This window comes from Pyrus communis, chromosome 17 (assembly GCF_963583255.1).
Source record: "Pyrus communis chromosome 17, drPyrComm1.1, whole genome shotgun sequence".
Lineage (NCBI taxonomy): Eukaryota > Viridiplantae > Streptophyta > Magnoliopsida > Rosales > Rosaceae > Pyrus > Pyrus communis.
This window is the reverse complement of record NC_084819.1, coordinates 18,697,642-18,715,434: the sequence shown is the minus strand read 5'-3', so window position 1 is coordinate 18,715,434 and position 17,793 is coordinate 18,697,642. Positions and strand designations below refer to the sequence as shown.

Below are 17,793 nucleotides of genomic sequence, written 5' to 3'. Positions count from 1 at the left end.
CATCGTTGTACGAATGGAGGTGTTTGCTCACAAACTTGGGGGTCATTGATTAGTGCATACCGTGACTTTCGAACGCACTTGAATCGCATTAGAGATTTCGGATGCAGCCTTGCTAAGATTTACACCACCATCTCTTCCGGCATCATGCCTGGGGCTGCCATATTTACTGTGTTTTCGATTCGTAAATCCCATTTGGCGTTGATGGTAAGCAATTAAGGAAGCGTAAAACACTTTTTATGGCATGTGGTTTAAGATATTTGAAGAATTAATTCAATCGAGCTTTACATAATTATACATTTGTATACAAATTTCAGACCAACAAAAACAACTCAAACATTATCAAGTTATATAAATCAGACGCCTTTCAAGACAGATGGAGTACTTACAGTTGCAGTTTTCGGTTGGTTCCTAGCGGTCAGGCCGGGGATATAAGGCACACCGGAGAGCCTAATCCACTTATCACCCCTGAAGAACCTACCGGGTGTGAAATCTGCAGCATGGTTTTCAGTAATCTTCTTCATCCCGCGCCATGCCACGCGCCTTGCCTTGTTAGCAGCAGGGCCTGTGTTGCCTAACTCTGCATAGAAGCATGTGTTGAGCCCCCACTCACCCTCCCATGGCAACCAACCTTCCGGTTGAATCACGTCATCAATGTATGAGTCCATGATGATTGTCCTCGAATATTCCTTCCATGGACGGCCAAGATATGCCTTGTTCTCATCCTTGACAGGGAAGTAATCAGGATCGGCGGTGATTGTGCTGTTTTGAATGATGATTGCAGATGGCTGGCGCCGTTCTTTCCTGCCTTGAGCTGTCACAATGCAAGACTGGTTTGGCAATGGCTTGCGGATCAAGAAAGTGCAGTTTTGGAAGATTGCAGTGGCATCTCCGAACACAAAATCTATGGTACCAGAGATGGTGCAGTCGCGGTAGAATTGGCGTTGAGCATGAGTGTAGAGGGTGTCTTGGTACCCGTCCATTGAGCACCTGTAAAAGATTGCCTTGTCAGCGCTTACTCTCAATGCAACAGCCTGATGTTTCTCCGGACCAGCAGAGTTCTCAAACCCTATGTCCATTGCCATGAAATGGTCTCCCTGAATAGCTGCATGCATCCAATAACCAAATTAATCGTATGTCTTATTACGCAAATTCATAGTCTGACAACATAAACATTTATCTACAGACATAAGTGTGTTTAAGAGTATATTTAAGGCAATTTACGAGAAGCATGCTTACCAACAGTGGCAGTACGGTAGGTGGTCGTGCCATCTACAAAGTTCTTGTTTCCGGTTATTCTGGTCTTATTCGGACCATCGCCGATCATCATCACATTTGTCATGCTCCTAGAAACCAGGATATGCTCATTATATATACCTTCCTTGATGTAGATGATAAAGGTCTCATTGCCATACTTGGGGACATGTTTTAGTGCCTCAGTGATGGTCTTGTAGCTTCCACTTCCATCCTTTGCCACAATGATGTCGGGCTTATTAATTTTCGGAGCAGAAGTGGTACTGGTTGTGAGAAGTTTCCTGCCTTCACCTCCATACCATTTTGGATCTTCGAATTCCCCATGACCAATAACTGGGAAGGCATCAAATTGGAGGAGCCGGCGGAGTTTCCTGCCTTCACCTCCATACCGCTTGGGATCTTCGAATTCCCCATGACCAATAACAGGGAAGGCGTCAAATTGGAGGAGGCGGCGGAGTTTCCTGCCTTCACCTCCATACCACTTGGGGTCTTCGAATTCACTGTGGCCAATAACAGGGAAGGCATCAAATTGGAGGAGGCGGCGGTGGCTAGGGTCAGGGTTGTTCAAGTCAGTGAAGGCTGAAAAGACTTGAGAAACCATGGCAAGGGCATTGCTGCTCAAATGCATGGAGGTTTTCAACACATTCTTCATCTCCTCCGCTGCATCAGTAGAACTAGTTGTATTCTCAAAAGCATCCAAGCAGCTTTCTTGGTAAGTGATTGTAGCGCTCAACCAAACCTTCAAATCCATCAACATTTCATTAAACTTCGTAAGATCATCGATGAACCCCAATCGCACAAGCGATTGCCTGAGCTCACCAAGCGCCAATTCCATGAGCTCTTCGCATGTGTCGAGGGCACTGGAGGTTCGGGGATCCTTCTCGAGCTTTCGCAGGAAGTCGGATTTTTTGGCAGCATCGGAAATGTACTTCATTGCAACCTTGAAGCCGTATCTAATGAGCTGTACTGGATCCGTGGTGGTGTTTCCGGAGGCGTAGCTGAGGCTGTCGAGACATTCTCGCTTGTAATCGGTTGGTTGGCAAATGGCTTTGATTGCTTTCATTGAAGCTAACATGTCATGGGAGCTGCCTTTGTTGCCACTATATGGACTGTTGTAGAAACTCTTTTCCACGGCGAAACCAACCGTCACCGCCACCACCATTGCCACCAATAAAAACGCCGAGACGCTGATAATGACGATTCGCTTTCTCGATCTCCGATCTGCATCGTCTCCGTACGCCATTTTCGAACAATTTCGAAGCAAAAAATATTATTTTTCTTCTCTATTTGTTGTTTTTGGGAAATGCATTAGGGGAAATGTGAATTTGTAAGGGTGAAGAAGAAGGAAGGGAGATTTGAATGGTGGTCCTTATTAGGTTATAACAGTTTAGCAGAAGATGTGACTTGGCGGGCAAGGAAGGTTCCATGCCAAGCTAGATGTCGTTACTTTTCACAAAAACAAGAACAATTCTACCTACTGGCAAAGGCTACCTTAACTTTGACAGGATTAGGAATTACTAATTACTAATTAAATGTTTAAAACAAGTGGTTATATGGATGCTTGTAATGAAGAATAATTTAATTTATAAAATTGGAAGGAAAATAATTAACATCTTTCAAATAGTTGGGCTAAAACTTAGGCCCAAAATATTCACACAGCTGCGTGCAAGTATCTTCTATATTTAGACAATGAAATAGAAAATTTATGTGATAGCGTTTCTTCTAGTACGCATAGAATTTCTTACAAAAGTGATATGTCGCGTCAAGATTAACATGTCCTTGGTGAAGAAATAACATTTTGACAAAAAAAAAAGTGAAGAAATTACATTTTTATATTTTTTCATGTAGTCGTGAATCAATGAAACATTGAAATTCTCAAAAAATAAAAGTGTTCGTCTATAAAAGGAAAATACTTGACGAATTACATGTAATGAGTAATTGCAAGCAAAATCATATTTGAAATTATGAGTGTTTATTTTGATACAAGCAATAGGGAAAATCGAACTTAAAACAGTTTTAGTGCAGACGTAAAATACTCATAAATAGACAAGACACCTACTTTTATACAAAAATAGAAAATCACACTCCCCTTTTTCTTTTGGATAATAATTTTGTTCCCCCTTAAAGGGATGAGCTCATTCTCCCTATGCAAATATGTATACTTACCTTACAAATTTCATAACCGAAACCGTTTGATTTCTTTATCTTCTTTGGGAGAGCACCCCTACAAAAAAAATATTTGAATTGTAGATCATTAGTAATTGAAATATATAGAACAAATCAACGGTGTAGATACCAAGTAACACACTGATTATTAAATGCTCATTTATTTGATATTTTTGGATGATTCAACGATTTAATTCGAAGGGTTTTTTTTTCAAGAGTGATCTACAAACAATGATTAAGAAGTTGAACAGTTTTAATCATTAAGTTTATTTGCTTAAAATACGTTATTCTCATTCTTATGTAGTTGCGAAATAAGAAACAGCATTTTTACTCTTTTGCCCTCATTTTTAATGTTTCTGTGATCTCCTTTTTTGTCCCTCTACAGTGAAATCCCCAAATTGCCTATAGGCATACGTGTTGGCTCTCTGCATTAAAAAACAAAAAACTTTAACGAAATGTTCTTTGTACTGTTTACTTTAACGAAAAACTATATTTTTAAACTAAAAAGTCGATCATGGTATTATTCATTTTATCATTTATTTTGTCCTTATCGTTAAAACTCAAAGTTTCCAAACATTTTTCATTAATTTTTCTAAAAAAAATTGTTTTGCACGCGTGGCGTGTTAGGAAGATTTCTCTGCAGCACCAGCACCGCTTTATTCCTCTCATCTGCACCGTTTCCTTCTTGCTCGACTTCGAATCGATACCAAATACTGCTCATCCAAATTTTCTCACCATTTTTTTTCACCAAATTTGCTCCACGACGAATCGAAACAAAAATTTGCTCATCCAGATCAATTTCAATTAACCTAAATTTATCCAGATCGTTGGATTCAGTTTGCTTTTGTTGTTGCAAATCTGCAGGTAAAACTTAAATTTACATACATAAATTTTTATTTTTCTTGATTGGAATTTGGGTTTTGCTTCTTTTTTTTTTTTTTTTTTTTTTTTTGGTGCTGTTTTATGATTATGGGGTTTTGTTTTCAGATGTGTCCCAAAAAATGGCTAAGCAGAGAAACATCGACGACCATTAAAGCTTCTTAAAAGTAAAGGAGCAGTTGAAGCAGCAATTCCTTTCAGTAGTATATCACCATTTTGATTAGTAGAGATGATATATTGGGAGAAACTCGTTGAATTGTCACGTGATGTTACACATTTACTTATACTGTAAATTTGATGAGCAATTTATTAAGGTTTTGTCTTAGGTCGATGAAATATCAACCATATCTGTCATTTACATTGTAGCAGTTAATAGCAAATCATGACACTCCTCATAACAAAGTTCCCAATATTTATATGATTTCTACGCAATTAATAGCACCTCATGACACTCCTATTAACACACTTCACAATATTCCATGTTTATATGAATTTATCTACGCGTAAGACTACATTCGAAGATAGGATTGAAGAGGCGTGCCCGTTTCTTATGTTTTCTTTTTTGTTTATACACCGTGATCTGCATTTGGCAAAGAAATTATATAATCAGGACATATTGTCTTGGAGTGTACAATTGCAAAGCTCCCAATAGTTGTGTTGAAAGGAAATGAATCATTTCCGGATCCTTTCCTTCTAATCCACCAAATCAGAGAATTTGTGCCATTGAAATTTGATCCAACGGCTGAAGTTATTGTAATTTTTAAAGTGGCCCCTTGTTTGTAGCCGTTTGATTAAATTTCAATAGCATGGATTTCCTGATTTGGTGGATTAGGAGAAAGGGATATGGAAAGGATCCCTTTTCGTGTGGAAATTGGATTGGAATTTGAAGACAGGAGATTTAGAAATGCGCGTTGGTTTTTTTTTGAGATTTTTTTTTATTGTGATATGATTACTGTGTATTTATTTTATTTAATTACAATTTAAATGTAATGAAAATTTAAAATTAACTTGAAATTTAATTTATGTGCTTGCATTTTTTTTCCACATCTTATAATTTGGTGCTCGAAGTTTACATTTTTTTGCACATAATGCTAAAAAGAAATCGGAATTGCAAAACAAATAAGATGGTATAAGATCATACTTCTCGTACTCCTTGCAGCAGAGCGCGGACAATTTTACTAGTAAATGCTAATCTTTAGGCTACATTCACTGCATTGTAATTTATAGATCACGTACGCAATAGAGATGATACAAAAGAGCCAAATATTATAAGGGTCCAAATAATAATCAATACTAATATTTTAATTTAATTACTCAAACCCGCTGTAAACTTGACACCTGTCGACGGCAACCACGCCGTCCCGTCAATAAACCTCCCAACGGTGAAGAAGCTCGCGGCGGCGGCATCCTTGAGTATATGGTAACCAGGCCATTTGACCCGACCCGCTAGACCCGCACCCGGCCCATAATTTCTATACTCACCATACCACAAGGTGCTCAAAGCAAAATCCCCATACCACTCGAGCCACCCTCTGGGCTGGACCAGCCCGCTCATGTAAGTGTTCATGTAAACAGTCCTGGAATATTCCTTCCACGGCCTGCCCAAATAAGTTGGCTGGGTGGCCAGAACAAAACTGTCCTGGATCGTAAACCCGGTGTTCTGATGCGGGTTTTTCCTACCTTGGGCGGTGATGGTGACCTTTTGTAGCGAGAGTGGGACCCTTGTGTAGATTTTGCAGTTTTGGAGGACTGCAGCTCCGTTGCCAAATATGAAGTCTATGGTGCCGTAGATGCTGCATTCCCGGTAGAACTGCCGGAGGGAGTGAGCATAGAGGGTGTCTTGGTTACCCTCAATGCTGCACCGGAAGAAGGCCGACTGGTCGGAGTCGACTCTTAGCGCCACGCCTTGGTGGTTCTGAGGGCCGGCGGTGTTGCGAATTGTCATCTCTCTTGCTATGAATCCCTTCCCGGATACCGCTGTATCAAACATGGTATTCATGAGAAAGTGTGAATTTACGTGGACTATTAGCAAAATGTGTGAAAAATGCATGCACTGAACGTGAAAAACCATCAACTTACCGACTGTTGCAGTTCTAAACGTCGTCCATCCTTGCATGAAATTCCGGTTACCGGTGATGATAGTTTGTCCGATCCCATCCCCAACGAACATAATGTTGGTTTTCTTCTTCTTCAGATCGATGTTTTCCTTATATATTCCCTTCTTCACATATATAACGTACCTGCTAGGGCTGTAGTTTGGAGCTTCGTTAACAGCTTCTGTGATCGTACGGTACTGTCCACTCCCATCTGCTGCTACAACAGCATGCTTCGCACCAGATTTTGGATTCGATTTAACCAGCGCTTTATCATCCTCACTCATCCACGCCGGGAAATCATCCCCTGACGAACTTTTATTCATCGGGGGACCATGATCCCCAGGAGGAGAGGGCAAGCTGTATAGTTGAGTGTACAAGGCAAGAACATTACCAATGAGCTGCGTCACTTGCTTCAAACTTCCCCTAACGAAACTTTCGAGGCGTCGGTCGGTTCCTTCAAAACCCTCAAGGCAGGTATCTTGGTTACTCAGGGCAGCACTAAGCCAAGATTTTAAGTCTCCTTCGTAGTGAACATTTGTGTCGCCACCGCGGATTTTGATCATTTCGCCCAGAGACCAAGCCAACTCGGAGATGGAGTAGTCCAGGAGCTCCTTGCAGTCCTCAATTGCTACACTCTCCCTGTAACTTATGGACAAAGAGTTGAACTTTGTTATCATTTGGATTGCATTTTTTGTTTCATTGAGCGTGTGCCTAAGAGCAGCAGTTATGATCGACACCGAATCTTGAATTTGAGGCCCCGTTTTTTGGAGCTCGGCTTGCACATTCGCAAGGCACGAATTCCGGTCGTCGATATCAGTGCAAGTTTGTGTAACCATGGATTGAATGGAATGGGAGGAAGTAACCCCATAAGAACAACATGAAAGTGAAAGTAGAAGAAGCAGAAAATTGGCCAAGGCCATGTTTGGCTATGTTGGAGGGAAGGAAGTGATTTTTGTTAGGATCATGGTAAAAAGAAGATATTTACTTATACGTGTGGGAAAGGAGACGAATGTAGGAATGCTTGTTTGTAGAGGAAAGTTTCGTCCTTGGAGTTAGGAATATTTAACCTCTTTTTTTTTCTTTTTCCTTTTTTTTTTTTGGCTTTTTAAACGAAGTCTAAGGCTCTACGTCATGCTTTCTTCTGTAGGGCGTGGCCCTAATATTCCATGCTATTTTGGATTGACACGTTAGGTTGCCTTGTCATACAAGTTATCCTTTTCACACCGCTTAAAATATTAGAGAGATGTACCCTTGTCTTCCCAATCAGTCTTGCTTTGGAGAAGAACTTCCATGCATTTGGAATGTCACCTGACGATATTTATACCAAATCATACACGCTATGTAGTTTAACTTTACCATCAACATGGCATCTTAGGTACATTAAAGATTTTCTCCTCACTTTTGAGTCATATGGAAGGAGCACATGTTTCCGAAAATAATATGCAACCGTGTGAAGCATCATGCACGATTGTGTATGTACAAATCATCCCAAAGTTTGTATATGAAAAGGCTCACCGTCTCTCAGCTAGTATCCCTCGTTTGTACAACTTATCGCCGCCTTCCTCCGGCGAATAACTAATAGCCGGTTGCCTAGTAAAATGATCTGCACCCTCTGATGCCATAATTACCTTTGCATTCCAGTACCAAGGTTGAAGGTAAGGTGAAGAAATGGAAGAACTTGAGGAAGGGTGAAGTACTACTGAAGCCCAATCTCGAGTCCCAAGTTTTACTTCCTTTAGTCTTCTTCTAATCAGCAAACATCCGAGATCTTCTTTTCTCATCTCCGATACACTTCTTAGTATCGAAATGCATAGAAGAAGCACCAATACTGCATCTTCTTCAGGCAGCAATTCGGCTACCAATAGCTTCCAATTTAAGAGAGCTGTTGCTCTTCCATTTGGATTATCTTCTGTGTACCGTACTAGCGTTAAAAACCCCTCTTCTTCGTCTCCACCTTCTTCGTCTTCACCTTCTTCCTCATATTGATGATCTTCATCTTCGGTCACTGGCCTTTTTTTCCATACTCGATACTGTTTTTTCCGTCCTTTCAACAGCTTAACCTGCAATTTATGATTTAATTTTTAAAGCAAACTATGAGAATTTATCTACTATTGATTCCACCGTACCGTTGATTCTGCATCTTGATTCTGTATACCAAAACTGAGACCTGATATCGGTGATGACAAGTCCCACTGTATCATCAATTCATCACCTGTTGAAAAATTCCATGCAGCTGTCCATTGTTCCAGCGGTTCTTTGGGTATTGCTGTTCCTACCAGTTTCGCTGTACTAGAACAGCGTCAAAATGTTTACAATTTGATCCCAAGAAAAGCAATGAACGCACCATTCTTAACAAAAAGTTGTCTAAGATTTCTGTGTAAACAGTCAACAAAGTGCATGTAGATTGCTATATAAAACATACCAGGGGCTCTACCAATGGAACCAGCAACATAAGACCAAGAACCTTCTCGAATCTCTATAATCCTATCCTCCCATTTCACAGCTGACGGTTTTTCTCCTCCTCTTCTCCAAAATCCTTCTCCCATCCTACAATTATTGCATTTCCAATTTCATTCGATAAGTAAGAGGTACAATGTCTCTATAAAAGTCACAACTGTCAAAAGATTAAAATTGGTCCTTCCCATCCATAAGGAAAAGGATAAGTAGTTAGAACTTAACCTTATTCGGATCACAAAACACTCTCTCCCTGCATGATCAAGAACAGTGCGAGACAACCACCGGCCTTCTTGGGGACGATACTGGTTCATTCTCAGAATCACATCCGATATCATTGCCCCCGAGTCATCTGTGACACGGTCTGGCACACATTTCAAAAGGTATGGTGCTTGAACAGGTGGAGTTATTGAAGCAACGATATCCACTTGTTGATATTCTTTATCCAAAGTTAGAGACGGTGCTCTAAGTAAGTCATTCCAATGGAATGTAACAGTCTCTTGCACGCTAGTCCCTTTAAAACAGGAGCCATCTCGCCGGCGAAGCTCAAGTACGACTCCTTTGGTTCCAAACTCACAATAGAGGTGCCAAGCTTTTTGCCAGGTTGCATACGGAAAGTCAGAAATGGGTTTTTCAAGCTTTAACTCCCTGTGGCACCTCACCATCCGAAGACGAAGGATATTGCGCTTTGTATCCTCTTGCATTACCTTTGTTTTATCCGTAAGCCTGACAAGCACACAGACCTACATTGAGGCACCAAGGCACCATCAGTATAATACGCAATATTTAACCAGGATCAAATAGCTTGTCTTAAAAAAAGCACGCAACTTTAAGCCCTGGTGAAACAAGTTATCATTATCACATAATACCATTAGCAGATTAGCAGAAAAAATACAACTCTTGGTATTTTGCTGTTTCGAGTAATACTCTCTTTATTTTCATGTTAGTTGTGATAATTTCTTTCCTTAGGTTTAAGAGAGCAACGGGCGGAAGAGAGAGTGTTAAACTGACCTCAAGTAAGAACCTGGGATGCATGGGCTTGTATTTGGTATTGACATCTGTATCAGATGCCTCCCAGTAAACAAGCGGCTTGAATGAGACACCCCCGTCCAATTTTAAAGCTATTTCTCCACCAGCTTTCTCATATGGTTGATCAAACGTCCTCTCCCAAAGCTTCCTGGTCTCTTCCACCTCTTTTTCCTTCACGACAGCCCACATGGTCACCACCTTCCCCAAATCACCCTCCATTCCTTTCAAATCCTCAGCATACACTGTTGGATAACTCTGGTTCATACAAAAATAAACAAAACAAGCAGCAATTCAAAAAAAATTCAACCTTTTTTTTACCACGGCCCTAATCAGAACTAGCCCAGTCCTCGGGTTTTTCAGAAACCTTTGATAACATTACACATTAGAGAAAAACACTTTCAAATCCAATACTTCAACAAAACACCGCGTTGATTTTCAATCCTAACTTTAACATAACAAACGGATTCAATTGAGCTTTCACAGTGTTATTTCAATAAAAATTATAGTTGTCAGACTGTTTTTACTACTTATAAACTTGTGTCTAACCGCACCGTTGAAAATGTCACATGTAACTCGTTTCACACACACACGAGAAGAACTTTCCTGCAACGGGATGCCGATGGAAAAAATTTACCTGACTACTTACTAGTAGGATAAAGAGAGATATTAAACAAAATTGAAAAAGATGAAGCACCTGATGGGTGAGCCACATGAGCATAATATCAGAGGCAGGGACCAAAGGAGAATCCAAATCAATGGAGGACCTCTGCACCATGAACAAAAACCTCTTGTACCTCTGCCTAGCTGCTATCAAATACACGATTTCAGACCTGTATGGCTCCAAAAACTTGGAATACAAAAACCTATTCTTTTTCACTTGCTCCAAAAGCTCTGCTTCTTCATCGGCTACCTCCAAAACCCTCACTTCTGAATTTGAATCCGAATCAGCTTCGTTCTCAAACGGCTCATTTGGGTACCTTCTAATCCATATTTCTCTGCACTTCATCAGTGCATACTCTTTGTTCTCTTCGTTGAAAATGGTTGCTTTTCCTATCAAGTTTGAGAATTTTTGTTCACAGTATTGCCTGTAAGAAACCTGCCAGGAAAACCCAACAGTATTATCAAGGGTCTGTTTCGCCTGCTTCTAGAACGACTAAACCAGCTTTTGACTTCGATTGTAGAAAACTTGAAAATTTATCCTGCATATCTTTGCGCTTTTGAACAAAAGAAAAAAATTTCTCCTTCATATAAGCGCTTTTTGAGAAAGCTCCTTTTTCTGGGAAGCACTTACAATTTTCATATAATTTCGACATGTTTCTGACAAAAGCACCTAGCTTCTGACAAAAGCACTTACTAGATAAAAGCTCTTCTAACTCCGTTTGACAGAGAACTTAAAACATTCCTTGTTCGTATTAAAGCCTTCTGGGAAAATCATTTGTTTTTAAAGGAAGCACTTTGATTTCTTGATATAAATTTGGACAAGCTTCTAACAAAAGTGCTTGTGAGCAAAGTGCTTTCTACACAAGCAGCCCAATAAATCCTAACTTTCCCAGCAGTCAAACAAAACTTTAAACGCAGAGCTTGCTTACCGGATTCAGAGTGTGGCAGAACCAAACCCACTCAATGTCTATAGGAGGATGAATCACAGGAACCGCCGCTGACTCCGCCGTCAGATCAGAAACCAACGGCATCCAGAGGTCATTGTACCTGCAAAACACCAACCCAACAATCTTTAACATCCACCGTCCGATCACACAACTACTTCACCGAAACCCCGGACCCAAGAGTTGACCTTCTAACGGCTTCAACAGCCGTTGCCTTTTGATGAAGCCACTGAGACTCGGCCACCGTTCTCAGGAACCCGATATTTCGCCTGGCGGCCGATACAAGATCCAATCCGAGTTTCAGCGTCTCCATATCCGATATCTCGCTGAGGCTGCTCGCCGCGGACATGGAGCCGCCAGTACTCAACGACATGTCGTAGGTGGTAGGGAGAGCGAGCTGCGAGCGAATCAGAGAGCCAAGAGGCTGGAGTTTTGGTTTTTTGAATTAATTATGTCCGAGAAGGAACAGGAACAGAGAGAATATTTAAAGAAACATGACAGGAGCAAAATAGTGGATGGTTAAGTGGAACAGAGAGAGGATTCACGCTGGATCCTCTTTTTTCTAAAGATTTTGGGAATCCTCTAATCATATTCGTTCATCGTATATCGTGTGGTCAGTTATTGTCAAGTCCTGTTTATATTCAATTTTAAATAAAAAATTACAATGATTTTTGACCGCACGATATATGATGAACGGATGTAATTAGAGAATACTCAAAATCCTTACAAAGAGGATCCTTGCTGGAGTGAAACCAAAAGGATCATCCCTTGATCTTTTGGTAAGGATCCTGGGATCTAAAAATCATGTCTATTTATCGTATATCGAGCAATCAATTTTTGTCACGTACTGTTTGTGTTTAATTTTAAATAAAAATATTCAAAATAATTTATGACCGCACGATATACAATGAACGGACATAATTTACAGATCTTCGAAATCCTCACAAAGAGGATCCGAATTCTGGAACCAACAGGATCCTCTCCGGATCATTTTGGTGAGGATCTGTGAATTGTGTTTGTTCATTATACATTATCGTTGTATTTTTGTTAAGTACTATTTGTATTTAATTTTAAATAAAAATATTTAAAATAATTTCTAACCTTATGATATATAATAAACAGATACAATTCACATATCCGTGAAATCCTCGTAAAGAGGATCCGGCGTGGATCCGGATTCTAAGTGGAAAGGTCGTTGTTCCATCCAACAAACAAAACCAAAAACTAAAAGAAAGTGGAAGTGGGAGGGGCTGTGACAGGTGGCGTAGCTCGATGGTTGTCTTTCTGTGTGTGGATCAAGAGGTAGAATAAGGGTTTGGATGATTCGTTGGCTTTAATCATTACATTTGATTAAAAAACTACTTTTTTTTAACTTTTTTTAATACGATTAAATTTTAAAAATTTTAACGAAAAGTTTATAGTATTGTTTATTTTAACGAAAAATCATATTTTTATACTAAAAAATAAATCTTGATACTATTTGCTTTATCATTTACTTTGTTTTAAAATTTAAAATTTTTAAATTATTTTTATTAGTTTTCTTTCAAATTTTGTGATAAGATTGAAAGAACACTTTATGCTTTTCAAAATAATATCTTAGACTGATATATATTCTTTGTTGTAATTATTTTAGTCTAAAATTATCTCTGACAAAAAAAATTACAAACATTCCAAAGATATCCGCTCATGTAATTAGTTTGTCACGCATATGCATTCATTTAGTCTAAGAGGTTATTTTTTATTAGTTTGTTTTCGTTATTTGGAGTTAAACCTAAGCACACTTGTTTTGTTTGAACTAAGCCGACAAGTTGTTGATGGTCTTCTTGCTGTTTTGTGTAGTCGGAGGGTTGGAACACAAATGTACGTGTCACTTTATTTGGAGTTATTTGCTGTTTTATCTTCCTAACTATTTTCTATTTGTATGTGTCACATTATTACATACACACATACACATCAACAAGTTTCAGTTTTTTGTCACAAATCAAACTGTAGAGAAGAACAAGGGTCAATCAGTGTGTAAAATTTCTTCGATACGGACCTACGGTCGATATTTTTATAGAAATATCTAAAAAATCAGAGCAAGACATGGAAATGGAAGGTTAAGTTTAGACCTCACCACGTATATGAGAAACTCTTATACTCTTATATTTCATCCAAACTAATGTTTCACAATCTATACTTTCATTTTAAATTTCCATCGAAACTCGAAATCAACCGATATCAATATTATATATATCTATTGATATTTCACAAATTTGCATATTAATATTTCTACCAAAACCGATATTTTAAACACTAGTTATATGTAGTACATATGAGACCTAGAGACCACGATGTAAGTGCAATGTTCTAAAAATCTCCGCCTACCGCCGGTTGGCCACCGTCCTGATTAATGCCTAGGCGTTTGAAAATTAGAAAAGGTACCTAGACCGCCCAGGCACCCGCCTAGCTCGCTCAGACCCGCCTAGGTTGCAACTCACTTAGACAAAAAGTAGATAATTTTCATTTTGTATTTTATTTTTTCAATATATTGTAAGAGACTTGTTAAATACTTAAGGGAACACATATGCTTTCATTATGCTCCCCATGTTTTCATTATGTTCCAATAGCTCATAATATATATGTCATTATTTTTGTAATTTATGATGAAATCATATATATTTTAAGTATAAACAGACATTTATTTTCACAAAATATAATATATTTAATTAAATATGCCTAATCCGTCTAAGTATTAGATCCCAACCCATTGTCCGACTAGCTCTCAGCGTTTTTTACAACTTTTCATAGGTGTATGGTGCATGTATAGTTGTATACACTAAAAAGAGGAAGAGAAATTTGGGCTTCAAATTATGAGCCCAGTTGTACAAATCCAAAACAAATTTGTAATTCAAGCAATCTCCAGGGGCACAACCGGAAGTTAGTGAAAACATGATTTGCTATCTTCTATAAACCCTACTCTCTAGTCTCTCCTCTCCAGTTCGTCTGTGGCCGTCTCATCCTCTTCCGTCAGAACCTACCAGTTTTCTTCCATCCATTTTCTTCTTCAATTTCAAAGATTTTCTGGTCCGTGGTTTTATTTCTTCATATTTATTCATCGATTTAATTATATTTGTTTTTTGCAATGATGATCCATGATAATCCCAGCTCTATGAGACCTTTTGTGGTCAGGGAGTAGAATGTTATCCATATATATCTGAGCCCAGAAAATCAATCTTTATTTTAGTTTTTATTTTTAATTTCTTTGATTTTTTGGATTTTTTTTGTTTAGTTTTTATTTGTGTTGATCGAGGATTCGCTTGAGAAAAAGGCATAGAAATGACTGAAATCGATTTTAAAGAAAATATTTGAAAAGTGGAAAATAATTTTTTACTCGAAGTACTTCAAGGGTTTATTTTGAATTAACTTGGTTTTTAAAATCATTAAAATTTGTGGTAATTTGGCTTTTTTATTTTCCAGTTATTTAATTATTATATTATTGCAATGACGAACAGTGTGTATCCCAGCTCATTATGAGACCTTTTGTGGTCCGGGAATAATCTAGATTCACATATTATCTGAGCCCAAAATACAACATTTCTTAATTTTTTTATTTATTTTTAGAAATCAAAATCCTTGATTTTTGTAAGTTCTTTTGTTTCGGTTTTTCATTTATTTATCATAAAATCTTTGATAAAATATCATGTATTTGGTTGTTAATTTCTTCTTATTTTTGTTGATGATTAAAATCAATCAATTGTGTATCAGACCGTATTACTGGAACATGAACATTAAAAAATATGAGATATGCTACTTTAATTCTCAAATTCAACCACTCACAAAAAGTAGAAGAATCATATTCCATCACTACAAAAATGACATATTGAAGCCAAATGTATCATTTTATTACGGTGACAACCAAAGTCTTTCAAGTTAGGGTATACAACTTAAAACGTATTACCAATTATATAGCGCAAATGTAAGTCGATGTTGTGTTTGACTTATTTATTTTCCGTTCTTTTATGCAAGAATTCAATGTCTCTCTCGTAAATTAGAGTAAAATGAACTTAAGAACATTGCTTACAAAAAGAATAAACTCTTAAATTAAGCAATTTCATCTCACATGATGACACGTGACATTATTGTTTAGGCCTAAGCTCAATTCCCTCAACAATAAGTCCACCTTTAAGATGCACACCCTTCACTTCTCTTAGGCTCATCCTTACATCCTTCTCATCACACTCACCATTGTAAAAGCTTCCTATTTCAACCTCCATCCATCCATCCCCGCGCTCGCCGCTGCGGCCGCCACCGCGATCTTCGTCTAGAACCCTCCACCTTGAAGCTCTTACCGCTTTCGGAAAATGTTCGTATTCTGATGAGGCTTGCTTCCCACTATCATTGCGTTTGCTCAAGTAAATCGTACTTTGTGATTTTGAATTACCAACTTCAAGTGAAACCTCAGAAGGCAAAGTGTCTAACCCGTAAGCACGATTGCCTATCTTTATAATAAGATAGGCCCCATAGGCAGTTTTTGGTGATAGCATTTGAGTATTTGTTGTGCCACATATTTCCAGCCACCAAATTGTTCTAAGCTCAGCCACCTCTGCAAATCTGAATTTGCTCCTTTAGAATTCAGGCTCATGTAAGTGTTTATATGCACAACGATGAAAATCTCACTTTTGTACTCCGAACTTGTAACTGTATGACTTTGTCTCGTGTGCTTTTCATTATATTTTTAAAAGTTATCTCATTCTATTAAGGTGGTCAAGAAAATCGTTAACTTGACTCTTGTAGAACTGAAGCTAAAACAAAGAAAATGCCAAGTTTTTTACTCTGGTTCCGCAATAGCCAAGTTAATTAACAATTTTTCTGATCAACTTGACGTAACGGGATGACTTAAGACACAAACTAAAAACAAAAGGTAAAGTTAAACAGTTACAATTTCACGGAATGAAATGAGATTTTCGTCAAAGCATAAAGGTATATAAACGAAAGGACCCATAACTTATTTTAATTTAAGTTAATCATATAAGACAGTGCAATTTAGACCGAGGGTCTCAAAATTGTACTTTCTTGAAAGTAGATTAGGGTTAATTAAAGAGTGCAAACCTTGATTCAAGACAAGGTCTCCAGGTCCAGTACAGTGGATGACTGCCCCATGTAATTGAAAGGTCCCTTGCACTTAACATGTAGCACTTTTTACCTGTTGATTTCTCTATGAAGAACATCTGTGTTGTTCACCAATCAGAAAGTAATTACGTGACTTCAATCAAAATCAAATCATTAGTACATAAATAAGTTATAGAACACCCCTTAAGCCTAGAGCGACGTATACTGTAGATAATAAATTGTCACAGCGACATTCTCAATCTAGATAAGTTTTGTTTTTAAAGCCGCTAGTGCATCCACCGGCGGTAGAACAAATATGAATTTTGACGACTCAGCAAAATTCATATTTGTTTCCCCGCCTGTCAATGCAAAAACAACATTTTGGCACAAGGTCGAGCATAACTTGCTCAGGCTTTTGAGCATGCTTCGCATGGCCCATCACTTGCCCTCTTCAATTTGGCCCGCTAAAGGTTTTTATTTTTTTTGGATTGAAGGACATCTTTCAAGCCCTTGCCCTTGCCGTTTGACAACGGGTGGACTTGCTCTTAGGTTAATTTTTCTTTGAGAATGTGTTACATTGCCACATAACAGTTTAAGCATCTAATATTGCTGGTCTGTATGACAAAAGAACATTACGTTTATATTTAACAATTTTTAACAATGATGCTTACGTTTTAAGACAAGTAAAATTCCAAAAGACAGATCGATAAATTTACCTTATCACCACCGTCGATTAGGTTTGGACTGCATAACTTCATAAACAAATCTTTGCTAGATGAATAAGCTATGGGACTCACAAATCTGGATAGAATCTGTTTGTGGTCTGATGGCAAGAATTTCCGCCACACACTATCGGCATCCGCCGTGGCCTGAAAAGACGATGAAACTAACGAGGAACGACATGCGTCGCCCGGAGACGTGAACGATAAAATGTGCGCGCAGCAGTCTTCAGGCAAGTGATCGAAGTTCATCTCTGAAATTGGTGTGACATTGCCTGGAGGGAGGCACGTAATTTATACTCCTAATCGACGGTGATATCGTTAATGTGACAACACTTTCTTTCGAATGTCCGGTCAACATTATGACAACATGCAGGCAACATCTATTTGGTTCTAGTCAACATCATGACAACATTATGAAACTGAAAATTAGGAGAATAATAAAAGGTAATGTTCAAGTTGCGGGGATGTATTTGCTTCACATAACGTTTTGATTCAATAATA

At 38.4% G+C, this 17,793-nt stretch overlaps 4 protein-coding genes and 2 non-coding genes across 6 annotated transcripts; 2 read left to right on the top strand and 4 right to left on the bottom strand.

Annotated features, from left to right (window-relative positions):
• Nucleotides 1–353: 353 nt before the first annotated feature.
• Nucleotides 354–2,494, bottom strand: LOC137722155 (putative pectinesterase/pectinesterase inhibitor 28). Its single transcript, XM_068461128.1, has 3 exons — nucleotides 1,723–2,494; nucleotides 1,237–1,542; nucleotides 354–1,102 (listed from the first exon to the last, which is right to left on the bottom strand). The coding sequence occupies exons 1-3, from the start codon at nucleotides 2,492–2,494 to the stop codon at nucleotides 354–356; spliced, it is 1,827 nt and encodes a 608-aa protein (XP_068317229.1).
• Nucleotides 2,495–5,408: 2,914 nt separating this feature from the next.
• Nucleotides 5,409–7,609, bottom strand: LOC137722668 (putative pectinesterase/pectinesterase inhibitor 22). The gene is made up of 2 exons (XM_068461722.1): nucleotides 6,376–7,609; nucleotides 5,409–6,273 (listed from the first exon to the last, which is right to left on the bottom strand). The coding sequence occupies exons 1-2, from the start codon at nucleotides 7,310–7,312 to the stop codon at nucleotides 5,603–5,605; spliced, it is 1,608 nt and encodes a 535-aa protein (XP_068317823.1). The 5' UTR covers nucleotides 7,313–7,609; the 3' UTR covers nucleotides 5,409–5,602.
• A 74-nt stretch (nucleotides 7,610–7,683) lies between these two features.
• LOC137722667 (glycine-rich domain-containing protein 1) lies at nucleotides 7,684–11,936 on the bottom strand. The gene is made up of 8 exons (XM_068461720.1): nucleotides 11,668–11,936; nucleotides 11,465–11,582; nucleotides 10,570–10,971; nucleotides 9,858–10,130; nucleotides 9,072–9,589; nucleotides 8,815–8,939; nucleotides 8,519–8,676; nucleotides 7,684–8,452 (listed from the first exon to the last, which is right to left on the bottom strand). Exons 1-8 carry the CDS (start codon nucleotides 11,850–11,852, stop codon nucleotides 7,904–7,906), a joined length of 2,328 nt encoding a protein of 775 aa, XP_068317821.1. The 5' UTR covers nucleotides 11,853–11,936; the 3' UTR covers nucleotides 7,684–7,903.
• Nucleotides 11,937–14,596: 2,660 nt separating this feature from the next.
• Nucleotides 14,597–14,687, top strand: LOC137724026 (small nucleolar RNA snoR69Y). The gene has a single exon (XR_011067149.1). It is a non-coding gene; the product is annotated as a small nucleolar RNA snoR69Y (small nucleolar RNA).
• Nucleotides 14,688–14,952: 265 nt separating this feature from the next.
• On the top strand, nucleotides 14,953–15,048 carry LOC137724029 (small nucleolar RNA snoR69Y). Its single transcript, XR_011067151.1, has one exon. It is a non-coding gene; the product is annotated as a small nucleolar RNA snoR69Y (small nucleolar RNA).
• A 356-nt stretch (nucleotides 15,049–15,404) lies between these two features.
• LOC137723765 (F-box protein PP2-B15-like) lies at nucleotides 15,405–17,601 on the bottom strand. Its single transcript, XM_068462955.1, has 3 exons — nucleotides 17,287–17,601; nucleotides 16,571–16,689; nucleotides 15,405–16,072 (listed from the first exon to the last, which is right to left on the bottom strand). Exons 1-3 carry the CDS (start codon nucleotides 17,539–17,541, stop codon nucleotides 15,598–15,600), a joined length of 849 nt encoding a protein of 282 aa, XP_068319056.1. The 5' UTR covers nucleotides 17,542–17,601; the 3' UTR covers nucleotides 15,405–15,597.
• Between the last annotated feature and the right edge of the window lie 192 nt (nucleotides 17,602–17,793).

Excerpts from the sequence above, each read along its gene's own strand:
- LOC137722155 (XM_068461128.1), bottom strand. The coding sequence starts at position 2,494 with ATGGCGTACGGAGACGATGCAGATCGGAGATCGAGAAAGCGAATCGTC. Across the intron at positions 1,543-1,722 it reads AGACCCCAAGTGGTATGGAG|GTGAAGGCAGGAAACTTCTC; the intron begins GTGAAGGCAGGA and ends AATGGTATGGAG. Across the intron at positions 1,103-1,236 it reads CTACCGTACTGCCACTGTTG|CTATTCAGGGAGACCATTTC; the intron begins GTAAGCATGCTT and ends GGATGCATGCAG.
- LOC137722668 (XM_068461722.1), bottom strand. The coding sequence starts at position 7,312 with ATGGCCTTGGCCAATTTTCTGCTTCTTCTACTTTCACTTTCATGTTGT. Across the intron at positions 6,274-6,375 it reads GTTTAGAACTGCAACAGTCG|CGGTATCCGGGAAGGGATTC; the intron begins GTAAGTTGATGG and ends TGTTTGATACAG.
- LOC137722667 (XM_068461720.1), bottom strand. The coding sequence starts at position 11,852 with ATGTCGTTGAGTACTGGCGGCTCCATGTCCGCGGCGAGCAGCCTCAGC. Across the intron at positions 9,590-9,857 it reads ATCCCAGGTTCTTACTTGAG|GTCTGTGTGCTTGTCAGGCT; the intron begins GTCAGTTTAACA and ends GCCTCAATGTAG. Across the intron at positions 8,677-8,814 it reads TTCCATTGGTAGAGCCCCTG|CGAAACTGGTAGGAACAGCA; the intron begins GTATGTTTTATA and ends GTTCTAGTACAG.
- LOC137723765 (XM_068462955.1), bottom strand. The coding sequence starts at position 17,541 with ATGAACTTCGATCACTTGCCTGAAGACTGCTGCGCGCACATTTTATCG. Across the intron at positions 16,690-17,286 it reads TAATCGACGGTGGTGATAAG|ATGTTCTTCATAGAGAAATC; the intron begins GTAAATTTATCG and ends TGAACAACACAG. Across the intron at positions 16,073-16,570 it reads AGACCTTGTCTTGAATCAAG|ATTTGCAGAGGTGGCTGAGC; the intron begins GTTTGCACTCTT and ends GAGCAAATTCAG.